The 25,607-nt window shown below is 40.2% G+C and overlaps 1 protein-coding gene across 14 annotated transcripts in view; it reads right to left on the reverse strand.

Annotated features, from left to right (window-relative positions):
- The window catches only part of PUM1 (pumilio RNA binding family member 1), a 130,406-nt gene that overhangs the window by 46,253 nt on the left and 58,546 nt on the right, over positions 1-25,607 (reverse strand). For 7 of the 14 annotated variants that reach the window (XM_030823264.1, XM_030823257.1, XM_030823256.1 and 4 more), the window contains 4 exons: positions 16,157-16,323; positions 13,481-13,751; positions 3,130-3,223; positions 1,866-1,982 (listed from right to left, as the gene is read on the reverse strand). In XM_030823264.1, the coding sequence (XP_030679124.1) occupies positions 1,866-1,982; positions 3,130-3,223; positions 13,481-13,751; positions 16,157-16,323 (649 nt within the window). The remainder of the gene's footprint in view (positions 1-1,865; positions 1,983-3,129; positions 3,224-13,480; positions 13,752-16,156; positions 16,324-25,607) is intronic. The other 7 variants (XM_030823265.1, XM_030823261.1, XM_030823260.1 and 4 more) reach the window with 4 other exon arrangements.

Here is a 25,607-nt window from a genome sequence, read left to right on the forward strand (position 1 = left end):
ATCGCACCACTGAACTCCAGCCTCGGCGACAGAGCAAGACTCAGTCTCAAAAAACAAAAAACAACAAACAAGGCAGCTGTCTGAGCCACAAATTTCTAATCTCTAAAATCATCATCTGACAAATCACATGAAAGAAAAGCATTCAGGACAATGCCTGACAAAAGTTAAGTGCTCAATAAATATTAATGATGGTCAGCAGAGGTCATTCCCCTACGAGGAGCTTTCTGTTTCCCCCAAAAGGGGGATGACCACAGACAGACAGATGACCCTATGTTAACTATGTTCCCATCATAACCATGCCAAAATGTAAACAACTTTTTAAAAAATCTAAGAAACGCTAGGCTACGTTTCAGTTCATAATTGCAAATTATATGCTACATAATAAGAAGTAAAATTTCAAAGTAATATTTAGTCATGATTAACTTGACTTGGAGGGATCTTCCCCCAATGAGTATCTAAACTGGAAGACATTTTGTTTGTCCTAATGTTGAATTCAACCCATCATACATTTATGGCCCCATCACGGTGATGGTAACTGTGCAACACTGAGTCAAATAACACAGATGCCTGTCTTTTAAAAATCTAGTCTCAAGGGAAAGAAAAAACACTCCCAGGCTGGACACAGCGGCTCACGCCTGGAATGCCAGCACTTTGGGAGGCCAAGGCAGGAGGATTGCTTGAGCCCGGGAGTTTGACACAACACTAGCCTAGGCAACACTGGCGAGACCACCCCATCTCTACAAAAAATTTAACAATTAGCTAAGTGTGGTGGTGCACACCAGTAGCCCTAGCTACTCAGGAGGCTGAGGCAGGAGGATCCAGTGGGCCCAGGAATTCAAGGTTACAGTGAACTGTATTCACGCCACTGCATTCCATCCTCGGCAACAGAGTGAGATCCTGTCTCCAAAAAAAAAAAAAAAAAAAAAGAGAGCGAGAGAAAGAAAAAGAAAAAAAGAGGGGAAAAACTCATGTATACATCCCATAAGCAAATATAAAAACAGTGCAGTAATTAGCCAGCTAGGGCACTTCGCAGGCAAAGAATGGGAAAAAGAGCTTACTACAGAAGACCACAGTGACCAAAGACAGGGGCCTAAACCAATGCAGTATCTGCAGCAAACTAAAATCAGACCTGTATTGCTACAATGTATGGTGTCAGCCAATGGCAGTCAACTAGGAAGGGAATTGGGTGGTACATATGTAGAGACCTGTATGAGGCATGGTGATAGAGCCCTATATGCTGTGGATCCCAACCCTAGCTAATCCACAGAATTATCTGGAAGCTCCTTAAAAATACTGATTCCAAGGAACAAAACACCACCACCCCTACCCCAACTCCAAGTAAGCTGTAACAATCAGCCACATTTGGTAATAACCATAGTATGCCATATTAGGGTAGAAAAAAAGGGAAATCAATAAAAGGTTTAAGCAGAAAGATGAAGAGGTAAGATCTCAGTTTGAAATCATTTTCTTGAACAATTTAGAGGGGAAGAGGAGGTGAGAGAGGCAAGGAAATTAGAAATATATGAGAGACCAGTAAAAGTACCTGAACTATATGATAGACTAGAGGTGGTAGGCGATCTGGGCAAGGGGAGAAATTCCCAAAATATAAATGAGCATGTGGTGGCTCCACGGATCAAAAATACATATGCAAGGGGTATGTGATTAATTTGCCTTTGAACATTTTCAAGTCTGAGGGGCCTATGATACAGCTACGGAGAGATATTAAGCTGGCAGGTAGATGGCACTGAAAATCTGGATAATCTCCACTGGAGACATGGATTTGGGAAAGAGTATAAAGAATGCACGCCCATCTCAAATGACTTTTAAGCAGGTGAGAAAATCCCTCATGCAGCAGAATGTCTCACCTAGTGTCGCTGCTGCAGCCAATCCAGCTGTGTAGGGGTCCGTCCCTGGGGGAGCAGCGCTGATGATGTATGGATTGGGGACAAACGCAGCGGGAGCTAAACCTGCTGAAAACATACCTGTCAGTAAAAACAAACTTGACTAAAACTGCAGCCCTATCAAATACCTACACAGTTTGGCTATTCACTCCAGGCTGTAGATAAGGAAAAAATGAAAAAAGAGAAGACAGGACAGGTTGAGGGTAAAGAGAAATTTTAAAAAGATAACTGCTATACTAAAGATTATAATGAAATGTTTATATAGTCAAATTTTACCTTTGCTAAGGAAATATTTAACTTAAAACTGTATATACAGTTATAAATTCAGCATAATTTCTAAAAGACTATTAAAATTGTAACAGCCTACAATAGAACAATTTTAAAGACTAATATTAAAATGGGATGAAGTATTTATTTCTATTTAAAACGATTTTCCAAACAGTTTTCATGAAATAATATGTATGGGTATTGATAAAGATTACCATCTACAACTATACATTATCAGACCCAAGGACTTTATGCCTGGCCTTTATTTATTTAGGTTGGAAGTAACTATATTCTTCTACAGCCCATCACATCCAAGATTAGCTATCTCCTTTCTACTCAATCATGCCATTTTGACACATTAAAAAAAAAATTCTACTTCTACTTGTTTACACTGAATGCACCCACTCTATTTCTAAGAGACCTTAAGCAGGTCCAAGGGGAAGAAACGTCTAGGCGGTACAATGAAAACGCTCAAAACTTTAACAACTGCTACAGGAAAAGGGCAAAGCTACTTTAAAATCGGTAATTATATGAGAATACTTTTAAATTTTTTCAATGCATACTTACTGGAAAATGGATTTATACTGTTTGTTCATAAAATGAGAAGCTGATATATTTACAGTCTATAGAACCACAACTTATTTAATCAATGTCATCCAAATCTTACCGAAGGAGCTAATGTTAGTCACCAGTCACTACTGTGATAAATACTTTAAATCCTGAAACAGCTGAGGTAGGGCAATGGCTGAACACTGAAGAAATTTTATGATGCGGGTCTACAAGCTATGTCAAAACTAATGTGGCTGGAAACAACTGGACAAAAGGAAGAGGCCACTTACTCTGTCTGAGGGATTTGTCTGAACTTTTATAATCAGTTTAAATTACTGGGTTTCACAGCAACCAGTTATCCTAAAATGGCGGCCACACCTATCACGAAAGAGCTATGGGCTTAAGGACTTACCGATGTGCGGCTGATGAGCAGCTGCCAGTGCATACTGCTGCTGCTGAGCAGCTGTCAACTGCTGGACAGCAAGTGCATTAGGTCTTTGGAACAGCTGAGGCAAGAGGAAAAACATGGTGTGGTTAGGGAAACTGTCTTACAAAACCATTTAAAAACCTCTCTGACTAAAAATTTTAATAAACACTTGTTTAGGCACGATACCTTAACAATCAATGTTCTCACGCTCTACTTCATTCCCATGGGATTAAAATGTTTCATACTTCTGTTCTCCCTGTCTCTTTCTTTACTTCAATTTGCTGTGTCCTGGTTCCATGAGCTGACTGCTTCACAGACTATATGTCCCCTGAACCTCAAACACACACTCTCTCTCTCTCACACACACACACACACACACACATATATGAGATACATAATCTATATCTATCTATATATGTCATATATATGCATTCAAAAGCCCTAAAGATTATCAGGTCTACAGGTCCTGCCTGATCCAAGGCAAAGTTAAAAATTAGACAAATGTACTACCAACTGATTTGTCACATTGCCCCTAGTGCTGAATCTCCTTTCAGTGCTTTCAAGACCCCACAAATAACTGAATTAATCCTCACCTACTCACATTTTGGAGAAGAATATGAAAAGTGTTCACTTCTTCCTCTGAGCTGCCTCTTCCTGGGAAAATGGTATTGAATAACTTCCTCAACTAGTAGCTTATCCTAATGAGTAAATTAAGACACCTGCTCAACTTTGGGAGCTCAGAGTCTTCTGGGATACTAGTCTTTATATGCTGAAACTAAAACAGCAGAAGCACAGCCGCTACTAACAAAACTTGCATTATGAGCTCACACCTAGCACACTTCTTAGTTCTAAAGAAAAGAAAGTTCAAAGGCCTTAACAACACTAAGAATGCCCTATGATTCTACCTTAATACAAAACCAGTCATTCACTCATTAATTCAACAAATATTTATGAAACAAATGATACCTGCTGGGCACTGTGCAAGGAAGTAGGGATACGACAGTCAATAAAACAATACATAATCCTGCCCTGATGGAGATTACATTTTAGTATGAATAGTATTGGTACAAAGGGGGATGCCAGTAACCTAATCTGTGGATCACCTTAATGGGCCTCCTTCCAAGGAGTCATACTGAAGACTTCAATGTTTGCTAAAATCAGACTGAAAGCACTTACTGAAGTGACCTCCCTGGATAGGACCTTCAACCTACCTGCTCTTCCTACAGGATTTTTCAACAGCTCAGCTGACATTGCTGGATGATGTTTAACAGACACCATGGATCTTGAATTACAGATGTCCTCATAAAGAGACCTGATTGTTTCAGACATTAGGAGATAATGTCATTCTACCAACTCAGCTTAATTATTGTCATGACTGGACTTACTCTTATCTTAGGTGGTAGAGAGATTTCATCCTGAGATTTGGCTACCCTCTACACCTCCAACATATGAGGAGGCTAATTTTAGATTAAAAGAAAACAAAAAGTGAATACTTTGAAGGTACTGGCCAATTTCACCTGTTAACTCTTTAGTCTTATTCTCTGCTTTTGGAGTATGAATGTCAAAAGTAACCATGCACAGATTTCAAAAATACTTTAGTTTTTTTGTTTTTTGTTTTCTTCCCCAAAAGTTAAAGAAAAACTTCATTGTGATACTGGTAAAAAGGAAACAGTATTACTAAATATCAATTATTAAAAAGAAATAGGGGAACTAATCTACTGACAGACATTATCAAAACATTTGTCCTCCAGGAAGGCAGCCAGTCAAGACTATTTGGTAACAGTGTGCTTGTGATTTCTGCAAGTTGGTTTCACATTTCTGTTTTACTAAAGATGTGTCTCACATAGTATTCCCTCCAACAGGAGGCAGTCCACCTAAGAGGGACAGCCAGGAGTGGGAAAATAAGTAAAACAGTAGAAAGCTACTTTTAAATTATTTCCAAGGTTGTGAAAACATCTCATAGTTCCACTAAATATGTACTGCTTCTTCAATGGGTTTCTGGAATTTTCTTGGCCTAAAACCTTTTGCAACATTTAACATATCAGACACTGCTTGCGCTAGCTGCTTCTCTCTACCCTTCTTTGCCCTACTGCAAACAAAAGAATTCATTTCATTCAACAGATGTTTTTCGAGCACCTATTATTAGGTAGGTGCTGTGACATGGAACTGGGGAAATAAAGACAGTATGTTCAGAACACAACTCTTAAGGGTATCTCGATTTATTAACCAAAAACAGTAGTCCACTGCCATTCCACCTGACTTACCCTCACTTCATATATTTTTGTTAGTTTGAAGAGTCAGAGTCTTACTCTGTCACCCAGGCTTAAATGCAGTGACGTGATCATGGCTCACTACAGCCTCAAACTCCTGGGCTCAAGCAATCCTCCTGCCTCAGCCTCCAAGTAGCTGTGCATGTCACCACGCCTGGCTTTTTTTTTTTTTTTTTTTTTTTTTTTTTTTTTTTAACTTTTTTGTAGAGATGAAGTCTGCGTTGCTCAGGCTGGTCTGGAACTCCTGGGCTCAAATGATCCTTCCACTTTGGCCTCCCAAATGACTGGAATTACAGGCGTGAGCCACCACACCTGGGCTATGTATTTTTTTTAATATTACATGTCAGTCATTTTATGTATGTGTACTATATCTGTAAATATACATGGAAAAACATGGCATGTGGGAATACCACAAAAGTAATCATTCCATACAACATTAGCTTGTGGTTTTCACCACCACATTAAAACATTCTGAAAGCAGGAACTATTACTTTTAACCAAAAGCAAACACGCCTTACAAGAGACCCCAGATAGCCTATGTTTGAGAGCTGATTAATATCTTAGAAATTATGGTAAATAGAAAAGGATTTTCTTGAGACCATTTTGCAGTAAACAACTTAACAAAAGTAAATTATACATCTACAGCAGACAGATTTGATTACAGAATAGATTACAGCAATTTTGGCACATTCTCTTTATGTAAATGGTGCAATATTAACTGGAAATACAGAGTATTCAAAACAAATTGGGTAATTGGCAAGTGACAGATTCCAAAGGATCCTGAAAAACTCACACAAATGCCATCTGCTGGGCAAAGCACTGAGCTCTGCTAACATTTTCATGTTTTCCTCAAAGCAAGGGAATGTCCCATAACTGAGAAACAAAATACCGTGAGAGCTGGGGGAAACGCTTAAAGGTCAGTATAATGATAAATGTGACGCTGTTAACTATAATTCACTTGGGCAGATTTCACAAGTTGTTCAAGAGTCTGAATGCTGGGGAAAACGTATCATCTACTTCAAGCATATCAAGGTTCCTAATAAATACTGAAGGCATAGTTTAAGAAGTAGACAAGCTGGTTTGCCTCCTTTCCCTGTCACTATATTAAAAACACTCTACAGGGCTCTTATTCCAGAAAGGAATCCGGGCAGCCAAAAACAACCAATATAGTGACTGACATGTAGCTGGCATCTTATAAAAGATATCAATAGCAGTTGCTGACATAAAAAATTATGGCATTTTTTTCTAAACCTGGAGGAGTAATGCCTAAATAAGGAGTGAGTAAATACAAAAGACTACTGCCCCCATTCCCCCACCGCCGCCGGCCACAATAAAATGTACTGCCAGCCCTGACTTTTTTACCAGTTTGAGACTATATACGTAGTAGACAGGGGTTAAGAGCACTGACTCTGGAGCCAGACAGCCTTGGTTTCTATCTCAGCTCACCAGTGACTTGCTGTGTCACCTCTGGCAAATCGCTTAATCTCTCTGTGCCTCATTCTCTTCTCTTTAATATGACAATAAAGATAATATGTAACATGGCAGGTTGCTGTGGGGATTAAAATTAACACATGTAAAGTATTTGTAAGAGTCCTTTATGTGTGATGTTCTTTCTGATGAATGGGGAGAGCACCCCCAACAGACTCAGCCCTTCTGAGAGTCACCCTTTACAGTTCCTTCCCAGAGCCAGGCAGCCCAAGCAGACCAAAAGCAGAGGGCGGGACTCCTCCTAGTCTGTATTAAGAGTCGAAATCAGCCAGGCACAGTGGCTCACGCCTTTAATGCTAGTATTCTGGGAGGCAGAGACAGGCGGATCACCTGAGGTCAGGAGTTCGAGACCAGCTTGACCAATATGGAGAAACCCCATCTCTAATAAAAACACAAAATTAGCCGGGAGTGGTGGTGCAGGCCTGTAATCTCAGCTACTCGGGAGGCTGAGGCAGAAGAATCGCTTGAACCCAGGAGGCAGAGGTTGAGGTGAGCCGAGATGGCCACTGCACTCCAGCCTAGGCAACAAGAGTGAAACTCCATCTCAAAAAAAAAAAAAAAGAGTGAAAATCTCACCACACCAGGACCACCAGCTGCTATCGGTGGGTCACAAAGATAACAGGGAAGACAGAAAACCATTTTTGTTTTTATGGATGAGTACTTTCTGCATTATACTACTTTAAGAAAAAGCTATGTGGTTGAATTTGAAGGTGAGACAACTCCGCCTATTAAAAGGCTCTGCGTTTCTAATACAAAGTTCAAAAGACACAGCCTGAAGCTAGAAACCAAAATAATAGCTATTTGCATAGCTTGTACTAGATGACCTTCAAACAAGTCCCTAAACTTCACTGATTTTTATTTTTATTTTTATTTTTTTGGAGACAGAGTCTCGCTGTGTCCCCGAGGCTGGAGTGCAGTGGTGCAATCTTGGCTCACTGCAACCTCCGCCTCCTGGGTTCAAGCAATTCTCCTGTCTCAGCCTCTGGAGTAGCTGGGATTACAGGCTTGTGCCACCACACCTGGCTAATTTTTGTATTTTTACTAGAGACAAGGTTTCACCATGTTGGCCAGGCTGATCTCAAACTCCTGACCTTGGGTGTTCTGCCAGCCTCGGCCTCCCAAAGTGCTGGGATTACAGGCATGAGCCACCGTGCTTAGCCTCTTATGTGTAAAAATAAAATAGCTGCCCTACTTCATGGGGTTGTTTTCAGGGTTCACAGAGAAAATCCTTTCGAAACAGTAAAAGCACTGTATTAATGATGGGATTGTAAAATTTTAAGAAAAAGGTTTATTTTGGAGTCATTCCTCAGCATATGAAATTGTGAAATCTTGTTACTGTTTGAAGCTTCTAGATAAAAGCCCAGTTTATACCAGGTTATTTGAACTACTGCAATGATCAACTAATGATTACAATGATTTTTGGTAGGCGCATACAAATTAAACCATGCTGCTAAACTAAAAAAAATCATCATCATCATCATCATCTGTGCATTTCTTTGGCCGATGAAGAATCTGATTCCAAAACAAATGATTTCTAAGGTCCTAGGGAAGAACAAAACACATCCCTTCACTAAGTATATTAATACCCTTTGAGAAAAACTTCACCATAAGTAAAATTTGAACGAAGTCAAATAAAAATAGAGGTAAGCTTCAACTGATCAATTACTAGTCACTCTTTGTCAGTTACTATACACACAACACTTGATAGAATAATCATTTGTAAATTAAAGAGAAAGTTGAGCATATTAAATACCTACATTAAAAGTATATACACACTTGGCCTCACGAGAATGACAATCACACGGCCACACTTTTAACAACACATGCCGATTTCCACTCCCCTCTGACTGTGGTCGTGCAGGAATGAATACCATACTTCAACTTTCATTTTCAGAATATTGAATCTTTGTTAAAATTCATGCTTAACAGATGAGAGTTTTAGTACAACAGTGTCCAATTTTGTAAAACATACGACATTAGGCTATTTTTAGATTAACTAATTATAAATAAAGATCAACAATACAATTAATTCTACACTGATATAATCCTGGCTTTGGTTTGTGCCACGTTTGTAATATAATACAACCTAGTAATAATTTTTTTTTTTTTTTTTAAGACGGAGTCTCACTCTGTCGCCCAGGCTGGAGTGCAGTGGCGTGATCTCAGCTCACTGCAAGCTCCGCCTCCTGGGTTCAGGCGATTCTCCTGCCTCAGCCTCCCGAGTAGCTGGGACTACAGGTGTGTGCTATCACGCCCGGCTAATTTTTGTATTTTTAGTAGAAAGGGGGTTTCACCATATTGGTCAGGCTGCTCTCAAACTCCTGACCTCATGATCTGCCCGCCTCGGCCTCCCAAAGTGCTGAGATTACAGGCGTGAGCCACCGCGCCCGGCCAAAACCTAGTAATAACTTTCTAAACTGCATTTAAGGAAACAGGCAACTGTATAGCATTTTGTAAAAAATAAATACTGCTCCAACATCACAGTACAAAATGACAGCATGAAAATTACCTTTTCCCTATTTGCAGGCTGCTCCATGTCATGTATCTCATTATAGGCTGATAGTAAGTTTGATGAAACCAGCTTATTACACCAAATCAAAGCCAAGATTGAAAGAAAATATAACAAAAGAGAGAATTACTTATTTTGTCAACCTCCAAACCAGATTCCTATTCTAAAAAATCACAAATAAAGCAAACCTGCCATTTGCAGCAAACAACTCTAAACCAAGAAAAATGATCACCTTTGTTGCTTATTTCAGAAAGTCAAGATAAAAAGAGCAGAATGTGCAGGAAAATATGTGCTGCACTAGATGTCTGTTCAACCCTCACAATCATCAGTACTGAGACTTCCAGCTGGTTCTCAAGGCCTCCGGGACCTGGACTCAATTTTCAAAGGCATCTGTACCTCCTTGTCCTCTTCTACACTCATCTTCCACTCCCTTCAGCCTAGGACCACACCACAGTCATTCCCAGCTCCATACCTCTGCTCTGACCTGCAACAAAATGTATTCCACCTGTCCTTCAAGTCAGTTGCGTGCAACCTTTGTCCTCACTGAGCCCTTCCCTTGTCTGATAGGATTCAGAACCCATCAGTTTAGCACTTAGTTCCCCAAATGTTCCACTACTGTTTAATTCAGAACCCAAGGTTCCTAGAAGGACACAACAGTCAACAGTTAGCTGAATAGTAAGAGTAAGAGAATGTCTCAAACTGCTGCTAAACTCACACTAACCACAAACAACTAAACTATAATAATTAAGTAATTCCTCCTTTAAAGTGTCTTCTCATTTCCTATAGGCAACACAGCATAAGACTCCCAACACCATCTCTTCAACCTCTCTAGTTATTTTTCTTCAACCTAAACCACCAACCAGACTGACTACTTCTACATTATCTACTGAACACATATCTACTTTACTATTTCCTCCACTACAATTCTCATTTTCTTCCTATATAAAAAAGCTTTTCAAGGCACAGCTAAAGAACTACCTCTTCTGGCCGGGCGCGGTGGCTCATGCCTGTAATCTCAGCACTTTGGGAGGCCGAGGTGGGCAGATCACCTGAGGTCAGGAGTTCAAAACCAGCCTGGCCAATGAGGCGAAATCCCGTCTGTGTTGAAACTACAAAAATTAGCCAGGCACGGTGGTGGGTGTCTGTAATCCCAGCTACTCGGGAGGCTGAGGCAGGAGAATCGCTTGAACCCGGGAGGCGGAAGTTGCAGTGAGCCAAGATCATACCACTGCACTCCAGCCTGGGCAACAGAGTGAGACTCCGTCTCAAAAAAAAAAAAAAAAGAACCACCTCTTCCACAAGTCCTTCCCTTCCCAAGAGACCAGAGTACCCTCTCCCATAGTTGCAGGGTTCCAAGGATATGGGCATAAATGGTCTCATCACTTGTCATCGAGTACTTCCATGCACAATTTAAATGATAAAATGAGTTACAATGACTAAACTGAGAGCAAATCAAGAGGAAAAAAGGGAATCTTACTCTATTCATGAAAGATATGGTTGGCTACAAAGAACAAAAGATATGAACAGAAGGCTGTATCTGCAGAACACAAATCTGTGGTCTCCCTGAAGTTATCTACAAAACTGAGTGTCAGAGAATTATGTACATTTTTCTCATGAGAGAGACCATGGCTTCTGATCAGATGACAACACAGTGAGCCTTAAAATACTAAGTTCTGATCCAAGAACTAACTTTCCTGGATATTACACAGTATAGTTATTTGTATATAAGGCGTAAGCTGGATCCAAAGGACACACATATTAGAAAACACAGTAGTTCTCAAAGAGTAGCCTCCAGACCTCCTGAAAGGCTAGTTCCAAATTTTAATTTTGGGAAGCACATTACATACAGAGGATGCACTGGGATATTATAATAGGGATGGGGGAAAGTCCCCTGAAACCTTGTTCTGCTAAAGCAATGCAGAGGAAATGGGATAAGGTTCAGTCTTTGCCCTCAAGGAGCTTACAGTCTGGCAAGGACTATTAGACAAGTCATCACAACACAAGACAAAACATGGTAACACCTTCTCTTAAAGGAAACACAAAATGCTATGGAGTTCAAGGGAGGCAACCATGACAGCTTTTTGGTTTGGAGACTAAGAAAGGAAGGTGACAGTACTGAACCTTGACAAATGAGGTGGACGTAAATTAGAAATGAAAAGTAGAATAAAATGTAACGAAAACCAAAAGGACACGGGATAAAATGTAAGAAACAAACACCAATTTCCAATAGAAAAGGAATCCTTCCTTCTTGACAACTACTAGCTCTTATACAAGAACACTGCGAGATTGAGGGTCTTAAAGATACCAGGAGGCTTATGCCAGTGGTTCCCAGGTATGCTATTAGGGCCCCCCGTACAAGAATGTATAAAACAAACTACTCAGAAAAGAATTATGGCCCATGAGATAAAACAACAGTCACATCATGACAGTGGTATGTCTGTGTAAAAATGCCTCTATGTTGCAGCAACCAAGACATGCATAGGAAACCTGAATCCAACAAGAGATTAACTTTCAAAATAATGTTTACCTTCAAAAACTGCTGAGATTATATGGTGAGGGCAGCCTTGGTTTTATATTTTTGAATAAGTGGTAGCTATGATATAATCATGCTAACTACTTGTAGGTACATAGAAGTACATTTCTGTTCAAGTTCTAATAATTGTCCAGCCTCCAAAAACTGGTAAAATTATTTTGAAACCAAAGATCAATAAACCAAAAAAGAATCTCAACTGTAATTATGAAGTAAAGAACAGTTAAAAAAAAAAAAAAAGAGAACCATATATTTTTGTTCATAAGAAATCTGAGACAAACTCTTCTTAAAAAACACAGAAAGGGTTAGATTGCATTAGACTGGGAATGGAAGCTAAGAACCAAAAACGGCCATAAAGAAGAGAAAAAAGCACAGAAAGTCAATTCATATGGGGAGGCCGGCATACCTACTAAGAACTGCACAGAGAAGAGTGTACACTTTTAGTTTACTCTGAAAGATATTTCGTTAATTTAACCTTATATGAATATGCACATTCACACAATCCCTTAAAGGTATTTATTGTTCATAAACCACATAGGAGACTTAAAGGGAAACTTCATATGTTTAACTTTTTACTCTATCAATCAAAATTCATTTAGTATCAGCTATTTATGACAATAACTAAAGGTACAACATGGCATAACTAATCTCCAAAGACCATAAGCTAATTTCCCTACATAGAATTTCTAAACTTCAAAATGAGATGCTAACCTTTTAAACCAGAAGTCTGTATTAACGATCTATTACAAAACTACTAAAGAGCAACAGAAATTCACAGTCAATCAAACTGCTTCCACCACACGGGAGAACTTAACAAGATTGGAAAACTAACAGCCCCTCTTTCGTAGTTCAGACAGCTGACCTTTCTTTAAAAAATAAATAAACAAACAGAGATCAGTTAACCCTAGAGGTAGTCCTACATGTCTTCAAAAACAGAAGGTAGACATACAACATCTTCAGGGACTTATGAATTTAAAAAAAGAAAAAGAGCCAAGCAATTTCATGGTAGATTTTAAGTTGAATGATTTGTGTGTGTGGTTTCCTCTGATCGCATTCTAATACTTTTGAAAGATGCCAAATCCTTATCTATGTTATCTGGAGTAACTTGTTTAACTGTAAGACACAACTGGTAAGATGACCTGGCACTACACTCCTGACAGCGATGGACAGTAGAGTTTACTATTTTAAAAACAAAACAAAACAGCATCACAACCACATAAATCTTCAGAGATTAATTTAGCACCCAAGAGGGTTGTGTTACAAGAGGCAACACTACCTCATCCACTCCCCAGCTGCTGAGGAGAGCCACAGGAAGTACATACAGAGCAGGGTGGCCTCTTGCCAGTGACCTCAGCATAGGGACCAAATGAGCTTCATGAGGGGACTCTGTAAACCTACATCACTAATAGGTTCATAAGGGCTAGCTATGGATAGCCTGAAACAATGCCACCTCCTCCCCCCATCCCCCCATCCTTAATTACTTGAACAACGTGCTGGCTGGAGGGAGAGTAGAGAGGGTGACAGAGACACACACAGTACCTGTTGTTGAGAATTGTAGTCAAAAAGTCCCACAGTTGCTGCTGCTGAGTCCACAGGTACCTGCGTGCCTGAATAATCAAACTGAAGAGGCTCCATGCCCACATGTTCCATGGGGTCCAAGGGGACACTCTGGGACTCCATGTTGGAGAAATCCTCCACAGGCTTGGCACCATTGGTGCTGGTCAGCTGGGCTAAGCCCTCAGAACCATTCTGGTTTGGACCCAGAAGATCCACTTCATTAGCAGAGTTCTGGCAATTACCAGGGGTACGGCTAAACAGAGAAAGTAAAGGGCATTAAAGCTTATTTTCAGTGGGGAGGGACCTACAGCAACCCAAGTTTAAGGACAACATCCTCAACATAGCTCATTATCAACAGTATTTAAAGCTATTTCTGTAAAACAACCAGAGATACTTTACAGGGCTTACAGGGTTACGTCTTCTAAATTGATGCTTCTATTGCCGGCAATTCCATGTAACTCACCCCTTAAATTCACATTAATTGCTATTAATTTACATCCCTTCACCAAGGGGGCTGGGTTTGAGGAAAACTGAAATAAAGTGGAAAAATCACTGTCTGTAGCATCCATGAAAGCAGATCCCAAAATGCAGGTAGCAAAATATGTCCCATCAAAATGCAACATCTACTCTTTAAATACAGAGACAATGGAAAAAGTTGGTTTCTGTGGAAAATTCCACAACTCAGTGACTCTAAAAAGTTTTTATGTTCCTGGCATATTTGTGAGGAAAGAAAGAAAATGAAAAAAGTTTTTACATATCGTTGGTATTACTGACCAATGCTGAAACTAACTCCCCTTTCTAAGAAACCAAAATAAGCAAACTATTCCAAAGTAGTACAAGATGAACTCATTATCTAGGATATGCCCCTGTTAAGGAGACAATTCTAAGAGTAATGGGAAGATGTAATTTATCATCCAAACCAGGACATCCCTAAGATTAAAAAAAAGGGGGGGGGGGCACTATTGATAATTATTGATAATTATCGTGGGACAGAAGGTTCTGGGTAACCCAGGGTCTACCATCACCTTATATAAAAGGACTTCAGGATTATATGATCCAAAATCAGACTAATATATAATATTATATTATCAGGAGAGTGTAGCCTGTGGCAACATTCAATGCCCTTCTTCTCCACCTCCAACCCCCTACCCCCAAAAATCCTGTAGTCCAGTAGCTGGTACATATTAAAGGTATTATTCTGGTTCCTTCTCTTTCTTTCTCTCACTCACACACTCACCACCACCACGACCAGCCCCCATTTAAATACAACAAAATACTGTTACAGACTGCTGGATATTCAAGGTGGAGAGGACACCTGAACTCATCTGAAAGACCTTAGGTAAGTATTTATTACCCTGTGCCTTAAATTTTTTCCAAAGATTGTAATTCAGGCCGGGCATGGTGGCTCGAGCTCACACCTGTAATCTCAGCACTTTGGGAGGCCAAGGCAGGGAGACCACTTGAGCTCAGGAGTTCAAGACCAGCCTAGGCAACATGGCAAAACCCCATCTCTACAAAAGATATAAAAATTAGCCGGGCATGGTGGTGCGCAGCTGTAGTCCCAGCTACTCGGGAGGCTGAGGTGGGAAGACTGCGTGAACTCAGGAGGTGGTGGCTGCAGTGAGCTAACTTCGTGTCACTGCACTCCAGCCTGGGTAACAGAGTGAGACCCTGTCTCCAAAAAATAAATACATAAAAATAATTTTTAAAAAGTTTAAGACTGTAATTATTTACACGTGCAAGATTAACGATAATTAGATTAGGAATACAAAACAACTGACACTTGTCCTACAACGATGGTGCAAAATACATTTTCATTTGGACTTTAGCAGACATTAGAACAAGCAGAGGGGTGTGTGTGTGTGTGTGTGCACGCACACACATTAGCTTTAGACTGATATTAAAATTACTCAAAATTAAATTCTCTACCTGTACTATCACACTGGAGATTTAAAAAAAAAAATCCTCTACGTGTATATAACTGGACAAGGATTTTTATAGATTTTTCAAGAAGAATAAGTGCCAACTGTGGAAGACAAATATACATTATTTTAATACTGTGTAACTTAAATAATAGGGTAAAGCCTGTAAATTAATCATGACCAGAGATGGAATGAGAGGCATCTGCAGAAGAGATATGATTAAGAACAAATCATTTAAGCTGCATCTCTGGTTCTTCAAAATGAGGAAAATGATACCTGGTCCACCTACCTCAAAAGGAGCTCATGAGACTCAAATGAGATAATGCACAAGTTCCTCTAAACCAGCAGAGGGATATGACGTACTCCATTAGTAACCATAGCTCTCTAATACAGTAATTTGGGAGAAACTTAAGAAAGGTCCCAAGGCATCTATCCTAGGTGATTTTAATATCTGAGAATCACTGAAATCGTCTTCTCTGGAATCTTTCTTCAAATTTTAAAGTTCTATGCAAATGCAAAATCTACCATTTTGGCAACGCTTCAAGCATTGACAACTTTTAGAAAATTCCACCTCACCAGTTAATTTACAATCTTTGCAGCACAGCCTACACTAGATTGGATTCTTAAAAAGAAAACATGAGGAGAGGAAGAATACGAAAATCAAAGTAAAACTAAATCAAAACAAACAAAATCCCATAGCCCACATTCAAAAATCAGAAGTGTAAAACATACAAACCTAAAATCTTTGACGTCTGCATCAATCCCATTCTGCACTGGTAAACCATTGGTCTTGTCCATCACATCACCCTCCTCCTTCAAATCTCCTAGCTTATCTCCATCAAACGTACCCTTGTTCTTCTTTTCACCTTTGTCGTTTTCATCACTGTCTGCATCCCTTGGGCCCTGTTTAAAAAATAGCTTCAGCTTCACTAATCGTCATCAACTAATAATAACGGGCAACCGTTGTGGGCACCAGACTACACTAGATGCTACTCAGAAGAGGACAGTGTTGTGCCCTTTCACACATTACAATCTAATTAACAAACAACACAGAGGCAGGAACACTGCAGAAGGTCTTGCCAAATGAGGGAGACAGACATACATTTATGTTACAGAGTTCAGAACAGTCTTACTATATCCAATGTCCCACCAACCCATTTTCTTCCTTCCTTTTTTTTCTTCCTGCCCAAAGCCCAGCCATAACTTCGTAGCTCTTGGTCAAGTTCTCTACTCCCAATCCTAACTCTATGTAACAGCATGACTCTGAATAAGCCCCAGGTATGATAGCTAATAGCATAGAAAAAAAAATTATTAAGCCTGTAAAAAGAATTTCATACTTCTCCACTGCGCTATGTAAATTCCTCCCTTACTTCTAAATATTGAGCCAAGTGTGGTCTGACATCATATCAGCTCAATTATTCTGTACCTCATCTTGGGATATATGCCCTGTCAATCTGCATCACCTCCCAGCTCTACCCTATAAGCCTCACAGGTATGCATCAACTATTCACTGATGACCCTTAAATTTTTTAATGCCTCAAAACAAGTTAACTCTAACTATGAGATTCTTTCACCAAAAGTACTTTAGTAACTACCTTCTACCATCTACTGGTAACAAAGATTATTCATGAGATCTCTAAGTGGGAGTATGTTAAATTGAAGCATTTGATACAAGAGAATTTCTCTCTGAAGTGTCTATCTTCTCTACCAACATCCCAAGTAAAGCCCTGGACATATAAAGTACATGTACCTTGATTTCCAAAAGGAAAAGATTTGGTATAGTGACTTGACATAGTACAGAGAGATTTGCAGAACCTTACACCAAAGGGTTAAGGGTTTAACCCTTTGTTTTTGTAAAACTAGAGGGAAGCAGCCTTGCTTTTCCCCACGACTGACTTCTGGTTTAAGGAAGAGAAATGCACATGGACCAAGTTCAAGTTCCTGGTACAAGGCAAGATCCACTCAATAGAAGATGAGAGCGGCTGCAAAGCATTTCCAGTCACCAAAACCAAATGTCAATGGGGCAAAATCAACAATGGAGGACACAGCAGCAGACACTCGTTATAAATAGACTGACTGTGGATGGGCCTGTAGATCCAAAACCAACAGATGCTCTTAAGAGATCACTGGCCCAGAAAGGCTGACATTCTTAAACCTTTCAACTACTACTTTAGAGCCCATTTTACTTCTAAAGTTATTCTCTGTTCAAATGTGATACAGGAAAAGATAATATAAAAAAGGAACAAATATGATAAGGAACTGAGAAAGGATATACAACTTAGCTTCATGTGGCATCAAGACAGTAAATCACAGCTTTGACGGCCATTGAGATGTGCCTTTCAGAATAGAATCTTTAAAGTATGTGGCTGTTATTGATTTAAAAGGACTGAATGATAACCAATTATGCACCATGTTGAGATTCCTCAAAGCAGAGATAGGAATATGATAGGGTTCTAAAGGCAAAAAGATCTTTCAAAATATCCAAAGGCAATAGTTTCCTCCACACTGCAGAGGCAAAACTGACTGAAGCTGTGTACTCATTTATATCCCTAGCACTGACTGCAGTGCCTGATAAAAGCTCAACAAATATGATGACGAAAATTAAAAGGAACAAAAAAATCCTGCAAAACTGAACTGTTAAAATAAGAATGATCTTCCTGTTGTCTTTATCATCATTAGAGTCCAGGAGGTGGTAATATGGTCTAGATGACAACTCTGCCTGAATCAGAAACCATTAATGTCAACAGCAAAAGAATATTACAAGAATCATCCCACTGCCACACCTAAGTCATCATCTTCCACAGTCTACAAACAAATCACTGGCTCAGAAGAAACAGTTCAGCTCCAATTTCTCAAAAGGAGTTCAAAAGGTCTGTAGGCAAAAATGGAAAGAAAGGGCCAGGCGCAGTGGCTCACACCTGTAATCCCAGCACTTTGGAAGGGCAAGGCAGGATCACTTGAGGTCAGGAGTTCGAGACCAGCCTGGCTAACATGGTGAAACCCTGTCTCTAAGAAAAATACAAAAATTAGGCAGCACCTGTAATCCCAGCTACTCGGGAGGCTGAGGCAGGACAATCGCTTGAACCCAAGAGGTGGGGGTTGTAGTGAGCCGAGATCACACCATTGCACTCCAGCCTAGGCAACAAGAGTGAAACTCTGTCTTTTTTTTTTTTTTTTTTTTTAAAAAAAAAAAGGAAAGAAGGGAGGATAAAGCAGCAGTAGGAAGTTTCAACAACAAGCAAGACAGCTGGTTGCAGGGGATGTGCACTAGTCAAATCAATGCTCTGCATTATCTTTCTTCAGGGGCTCTTCACAAGGGCTTTACTGAGAACCTGCTCAGCTCATCGACATGCTGACTGGCCTGAAATCTCTTTTGTGGTGGTGGTGTTTTTTAAGATGGAATCTTGCTCTGTTGCCCAGGATAGAGTGCAATGGTGCGATCTCAGGTCACTGAAACCTCCACCTCCCAGGTTCAAGTGATTCTCCTGCCTCAACCTCCCCAGTGGCAGAGATTACCGGCATGCACCACCATGCCTGGCCTGGCCTGAAATCTTGACCACTAAGTTACACTTTCAGCCACTAATTTACATTCTCAGTTATACTGCCACGGGCCAGATTTTCAAATATTTCCCTGCAATGTGTTACATTTTACCAATATCGTACAGGCCATTCCTACAAAATACCTGGTTTTCTACTCTGAATAAGCTATTGAGGCCTAACCAAAATAGTGGGTTCCTTCTTTTAGAGAGTGGGGACCAAGGAAAGTTTCTAATTCTTGATCTGGGTAGGTATTATACGGGTGTTTTGATTTTGTAGAAATTCAAGACGATGAACATTTATGGCTCATACACTTCTCAGAACATAGGTCATATTTCAATAGAAAGTTTACTTAAAAGAAAAAAGAAACTCAAGAAATCAACAATGGCCCTCCATAAAAATGGCTGGCAGAAGTCTGACTTCTGAGTAAAAACAAAAGCACAAATAGGAAACCATTCTGTCAAGTCTGTTATTAAGAGACAGTATCAGCTGCACGCAGTGGCTCATGCCTGTAATCCTAGCACTTTGAGAGGCAGAAGCAGAAGGATCTAGGTTGAGGCCTAGAGCAAGACAAGCCTGGGCAACACAGAGGAGACGCCACCTCTAAAAAAAACTAGCGGGGCGAGGCGGCATGCACCTGTAGTCCTTGCTGCTCAGGAGGCTGAGGCAGGAAGACCACCTGAGCTCAGGGGTTCAAAGCTGCAGTGAGCTGTGGGGTGGGCACTTGTTCTCCTCCAAGAATAAATAAAATAAAGGATATGAAAAGAAAAGAAAAATAAAAGACTTGACTGGTATTTTGAGCTCTCCTGTTATTCTGAAAGCTGCTCTCCTGAAGTTTGAGATTCCTATGGGGAATACTACCAAAAATTTACACTGAATGCTCAGAACAAAACATGCACTGCCAATGCACTCCAGTCTGGGGACAAAGTGATACCCTGTCTTCATTTCATTAATAGACAGCAGTATCAGGTTCAAGATCCTTAAAATGGTCTCTTAAAAACATGAAGACCCTAAAGACAATAGAAGAAAGGTATAAAAGGGCTGTTAAGTTTTATGAAAATTTTACACTTCTGAAAAATATTTGATAAACTATTCACAGCTGTGTGAATTTTTTTTTTTTTTTTTTTGAGACAGGGTCTCACTCTTTCACCCTGACTAGAATGCAGTAGTGCAATGATAACTCACTGTAGCCTTGACCTCTAGGGCTCATGCGATCCTTCCACCTTAGCCTCCCAAGCAGCTATGACTGCAGATGCATACAACATGCCTGCCTGATTTTTATATTTTTTGTAGAGATGGGGTCTTGCTATGTTTCACAGGCTAGATTCAAACTCCTGGCTTCAAGTGATCCTTCTGCCTCGGTCTCCCAAAGCTCTGTGATTATAAGTGTGAGCCATAACACCTAGCCCAGTCTTTTAAAAAGTACTGAACCCGCCAGGTGCGGTGGCTCACGCCTGTAATCCCAGCACTTTGGGAGGCCGAGGCGGGCGGATCACCTGAGGTGAGGAGTTCAAGACCAGCCTGGCCAACATGGTGAAACACCATCTCTACTAAAAATACAAAAATCAGCCAGACGTGGTGGTGCACACCTGTAATCCCAGCTACTTGGGAAGCTGAGGCAGGAGAATCGCTTGAACCCAGGAGGGGAAGTTGCAGTGAGCCAAGATCACACCGCTGCACTCCAGCCTGGGTGACAGAGCAAGACTCCGTCTCAAAAAAAAAAACAGTACTGAACCAGGGTGCACAGAACCTACATTCTATCTCAACTGCTAACACTTACTGGTCACAGGACTTTGGACAGGTCATTTAATCTCTGAGACTTGGTTTACTCATGAATAACAATGAAATAATGCATGTGTGAAAGTTTTATAAAGATAAGCCATTTTACACAAACGTGATACAGTAGTAGTAATAAAGAGACGCACTAGGATGGTATTTCTTATGTAACACTATACATGACATCAAGAATAAAAATCTTAAATGTCCCAATTAAGTGGTTTAAATCTCAAATACAAGTATATAGCCAATATGGCCCTCCCAGGGGCACTGTCATTTTCACAAAGCAGTGGTTCTATGACTAGGGTTAAGCATCGCAATCTTTTTAAATTCACAGGTGGCTGGGCTCACCCTCTGCACCAGAGATCGATCTGATTGGTCTGTAGAGGTTCCTGCAAATGTTGTGAAAAGCTTCTCCTCAAATAGCTCGGATAAGTATCCAGAATTGAGAACTAAGGTAATTAAATCCAACATAAGCATCAGAAAGGCATGGTTTGTGATTTGCTTTTTTGTTGTATATTATCTAGTACATACAGTACTGGAAAAGTCTATTAGCTGAATGAATAAATGAAAAAGGCTTAACGGCATCTTTTAATTATGGGCTTTCTTTAGCTGAATGTTAACCCAAAGTTATAGTGCTCAAATCCAAACTTCAGTAAAATGCTCAAATTGCAAGTGGCCAAGCCCAATCAAAATCTCGAGTGGAACCAAGATGGGTGCTGAGAGATCCCAGACCTACAGAGAGGCAGAGAAATCGCTAAATATCAAAGAACTGGGAGAAAAGCAGACGTAGGTAGAACTATGTATTGTTGAGGTCAGAATCCATGCACTTATGGCTCAACTTCCTCAAAAGACTCACATAAAGGGGGGAATACTTCCTAATATACCTATTAATTCTGAATGAAGTCAGAAGATTTCAAATCTATTTACTACGTTTACTGCAGTGATCTTAAAAGAAAGCTTCATACAGCAGAAGCCATATTTAATGGGATTAGTCATTTTCCTCCCTTCTTTCTACAAAGTATTTTATACCTGCTTGACACACTGAGTCCAAAAACTATAACAATGTTCACTAAAACATTGGTTTCTTCTGCACACACTTATCCATTTTCACAAAATGCCAAAAAACTGAAATGTCTAATTCCTTTGAAGTACAACAATGTCAAGCTCTACTGGTAATTTAAAATTTCAAATATAAATTAGCTGGGTGTGGGCCGGGCACGGTGGCTCACGCCTGTAATCCCAGCACTTTGGGAGGCTGAGGCGGGCGGATCACGAGGTCAGGAGATCGAGACCATCCTGGCTAACACAGTGAAACCCCGTCTCTACTAAAAATACAAAAAAATTATCTGGGCATGGTGGTGGGCGCCTGTAGTCCCAGCTACTCGGGAGGCTGAGGCAGAAGAATGGCATGAACCCGGGAGGCGGAGCTTGCAGTGAGCCGAGATCGCGCCACTGCATTCCAGCCTGGGCCACAGAGTGAGACTCCGTCCCAAAAAATAAATAAATAAATAAATAAATTAGCTGGGTGTGGTGGCACATGCACTCCTGTAGTCCCAGCTACTGGGGAGGCTGAGGCACAAGAATCACTTGATCCCAGGAAGCGGAAGTTGCAGTGAGCTGAGATCACACCACTGCATTCCAGCCCAGGCGACAGAAAGAGACTGTCTAAAAAAAAAAAATTCAAATATTAAAAATTATAAGTTTGAAACTGCTAGCCATGTGAAATACTTAATTTAACATATTAAATCTGATCCTTTATTGAGGATTTCTACTCACAAACAATGCCAGTATGGCACAGTTGAAAGCAATATAGCTAAAAATTGAAATTAGAACAAACAAAGTTTGAATTCAGCCCCCCATTCCCCCTCTAAGACTCATTTTTCTCATCTATAAATTAATAGAGATAATAGTATCTACCTCAAAGTGTTGTTCCAAGGACTAAACAAGGAAATTCATGAAAGTACAGTTGTCTTTTTAAAAAAAATACTTTATCCAATTTTCACATTTTTTCCCCATTGCCTTTTTCACAGTGCCCTCACCAGCCCTCCCCACCAAGGCTTACAAATTGCTAGACATCCCCCAGGAAACTTTTAAGGCTCTAATCATTAGACTCTTTGTCCAGCTGAGTTTTCTGAGATACGCATATGATAGCAGTGCTTATCAAACTTTAATGTGCATACAAATCATCTGGGTAGTCTTGCCAAAATGCAGATTTTGATTCATTCGCTCTGAGGTATGATCTGAGATTCTGCATTTCTGATAAGTTCCCAGGTGATGCTAATGCTGTTGGCCCACTGACTTTGGTAGTAAGACTTTTAATGTTTACAAAGCATTTTCATATATGCTACACAGCCTATGAATTAGACTTTGTTGAGTTTTGATTATCCCCATTTTGCAGATGAATTAAGGTCCATTTGAAACTCAGACCCCTGATTTCTACCTGCATTACACAGTACAGAAGTTTTCAAACAAAACCTATGAAATTAAGTAGCACTGGTTACCTAAAGTAAATGCAGTGAAACCTAGACAAATAAGTTTCACGGCCCAAATAGATGTATACTACGAATGTGTACACATCCTCCAGATCAAAAAGCAGATACTCTCTACAGAACAAACAGAAAGAACTTCCCAATATATTTTTTCTAAAAATCTTTCTTCTGTGAGGTTAAGGTGTCATTACCCTAATCAAAGTTTAGAGTGGTCTTCTCATTTCCCTGGGCACCATCAACCATCAAGGTAGAAATCATGGTCCACTTTTTGGCTGGCTGGGCTTCCGCCTATTTGAAAAAGATCAGCTGGTATTCCAGAGAGCAGGGTCCTTAGATGACAATCTCACCCACAGGCCTCAAAAATACAACAATTACATCTGATTTTGTAACCACCCTGAACCATGGGGGGCTGTGGGGCGAGCACCTGTTCTACTCCAAGATAAATAAAATAAAGGATACGAAAAGAAAAGAGAAATAAAATACATGACTGGTATTTTGAGCTCTATTATTCTGAAAGCTGCTCTCCTAAAGTTTGAGATTCCTATGTGGAATACTACCAAAAATTTACAGTGAATGCTCAGAACAAAATATGGCCAGATTCTTCGTTAGCCAGAATGTATTCTTATCACAGAAGCCAAAACCACTAAACTGAGACCATTTGTACAATCAAAATGAATTCAAGCCAGACAAAGAGCTAAACAGCTTCAATCTAGCCATAACCAAGAAAGTTCACTGAAAATGGTAAACCACCATATAGAGATTTTAGTTCTGAACCACCTTTACCTGAAAAGTTAAAGTCTCGATTATCTGTTGTCAGTGTGTAAGGATAACTTTTTAGTTACTTGCTTTGAGGTCTACAATCACTATACCATCAGAGATGATGTTTCCAGCTCTCAGGATTACAGTGACGCTTACTGGAGTTACTGTTGATACAGCTACCCCAAAAGTAAAAAAACCTGGATGCCCTGACCCCATACACTACCAAGTACCACTCCTCCTTTAGAACAATTATCTACAAGAAGCAGAAATCCTATCTTCCTGGTTCTCTGAACTCAACACTTTAAATGACGGACCAGATTTCAAAAGAAAAGGCTCACTTTCCTCAAGAAGATGCATGCATCCTATGACAACCATAAAGTGATTCGGGCTTCCACAAAAAGAGCTTTGGTCAAGTGTCATCCTGACCAACAGGCAGAGGAAAGTCAGGTTAGGTATAAAATCAAGAAGATACAACCACAAAGCTGATAATCAGTTCACTGGCCGGGCGTGGTGGCTCACGCTTGTAATCCCAGCACTTTGGGAGGCCGAGGTGGGAAGATCACCTGAGGTCAGGAGTTTGAGACCAGCCTGGCCAACATGGGGAAACCAGGTCTCTACTAAAAATACAAAAATTAGCCGGGCATGGTGGCAGGCACCTGTAATCTCAGCTACTCAGGAGGCTAAGGCAGGAGAATCGCTTGAACCCTGGAAGTGGAGGTTGCAATGAGCCAAGATCGTGCCATTGCACTCCAGTCTGAGCGACAAGAGTGAAACTCCATCTCAATAATGATAACAATAATAATCAGTTCACTGAGCCACAGGTCTCCATCCACCAGAAGACTGTATATGCCAACAAGTGGCTTGATGTCACTAGATCAGTCCTCTTGTATCACTCTATAGATGCAATCTAAGTCAAACTATGGGATAATATTCCATTACCCACAATCTTCCTTCTAAAAGAAGCTGGAATACAGATTTGGAGAATTTTCATTTATCTTTATGCATACCTCAGAAGCTCAGTAAATTATCTTGATGGTTAAAGTCCAATCTTCTGACCCCATCTATCCAGCCTGAAGTCTTAACCTCCTCTGTCACAATTCTTTTGTAAAAGAGGTAGATCACCAGTCTCCCAGGACAAATGATACAGCTTTTGTCATCAAAATAACTGTCTAGTGAGATGATTGTTTAAAGAGAGAAAAATAAGTGGCAAATGATTCAATCCCACCATGTATCTTCCTCCTAATTCCCACTATTTTTCTGCCTCCTACAAGCTTCACAGTAATGCAAGCACATATCTCCTGGTTAGTGCCCAAGAATTAGAAACTGATCACACCCATGACAGAGAATTCACAGCTAGAGTCACAGGTTCTAGTTCACCACACTAGCAACCTACTGACGCACAATACTAATTTCTGCTGAGGAATCTGTGCTCATAAGATGAGGAAAGAGTAAGGACAGAAAAAGAGGTGAGCTGGGGATAGGGTGAAAAAAGAGAAGTAACTCACATCCAAAGGGTACATCTTGTTCTTCCCAGCAGCCCCTTGGGAAGGTTCAAATAGAAGGAGCCATCTCCTATCTGATTCACAAGCTACTAAACCTGACCTAGGTCTCTGCAGGGTCAAA

Source organism: Nomascus leucogenys, chromosome 12 (genome assembly GCF_006542625.1).
Source record: "Nomascus leucogenys isolate Asia chromosome 12, Asia_NLE_v1, whole genome shotgun sequence".
NCBI lineage: Eukaryota > Metazoa > Chordata > Mammalia > Primates > Hylobatidae > Nomascus > Nomascus leucogenys.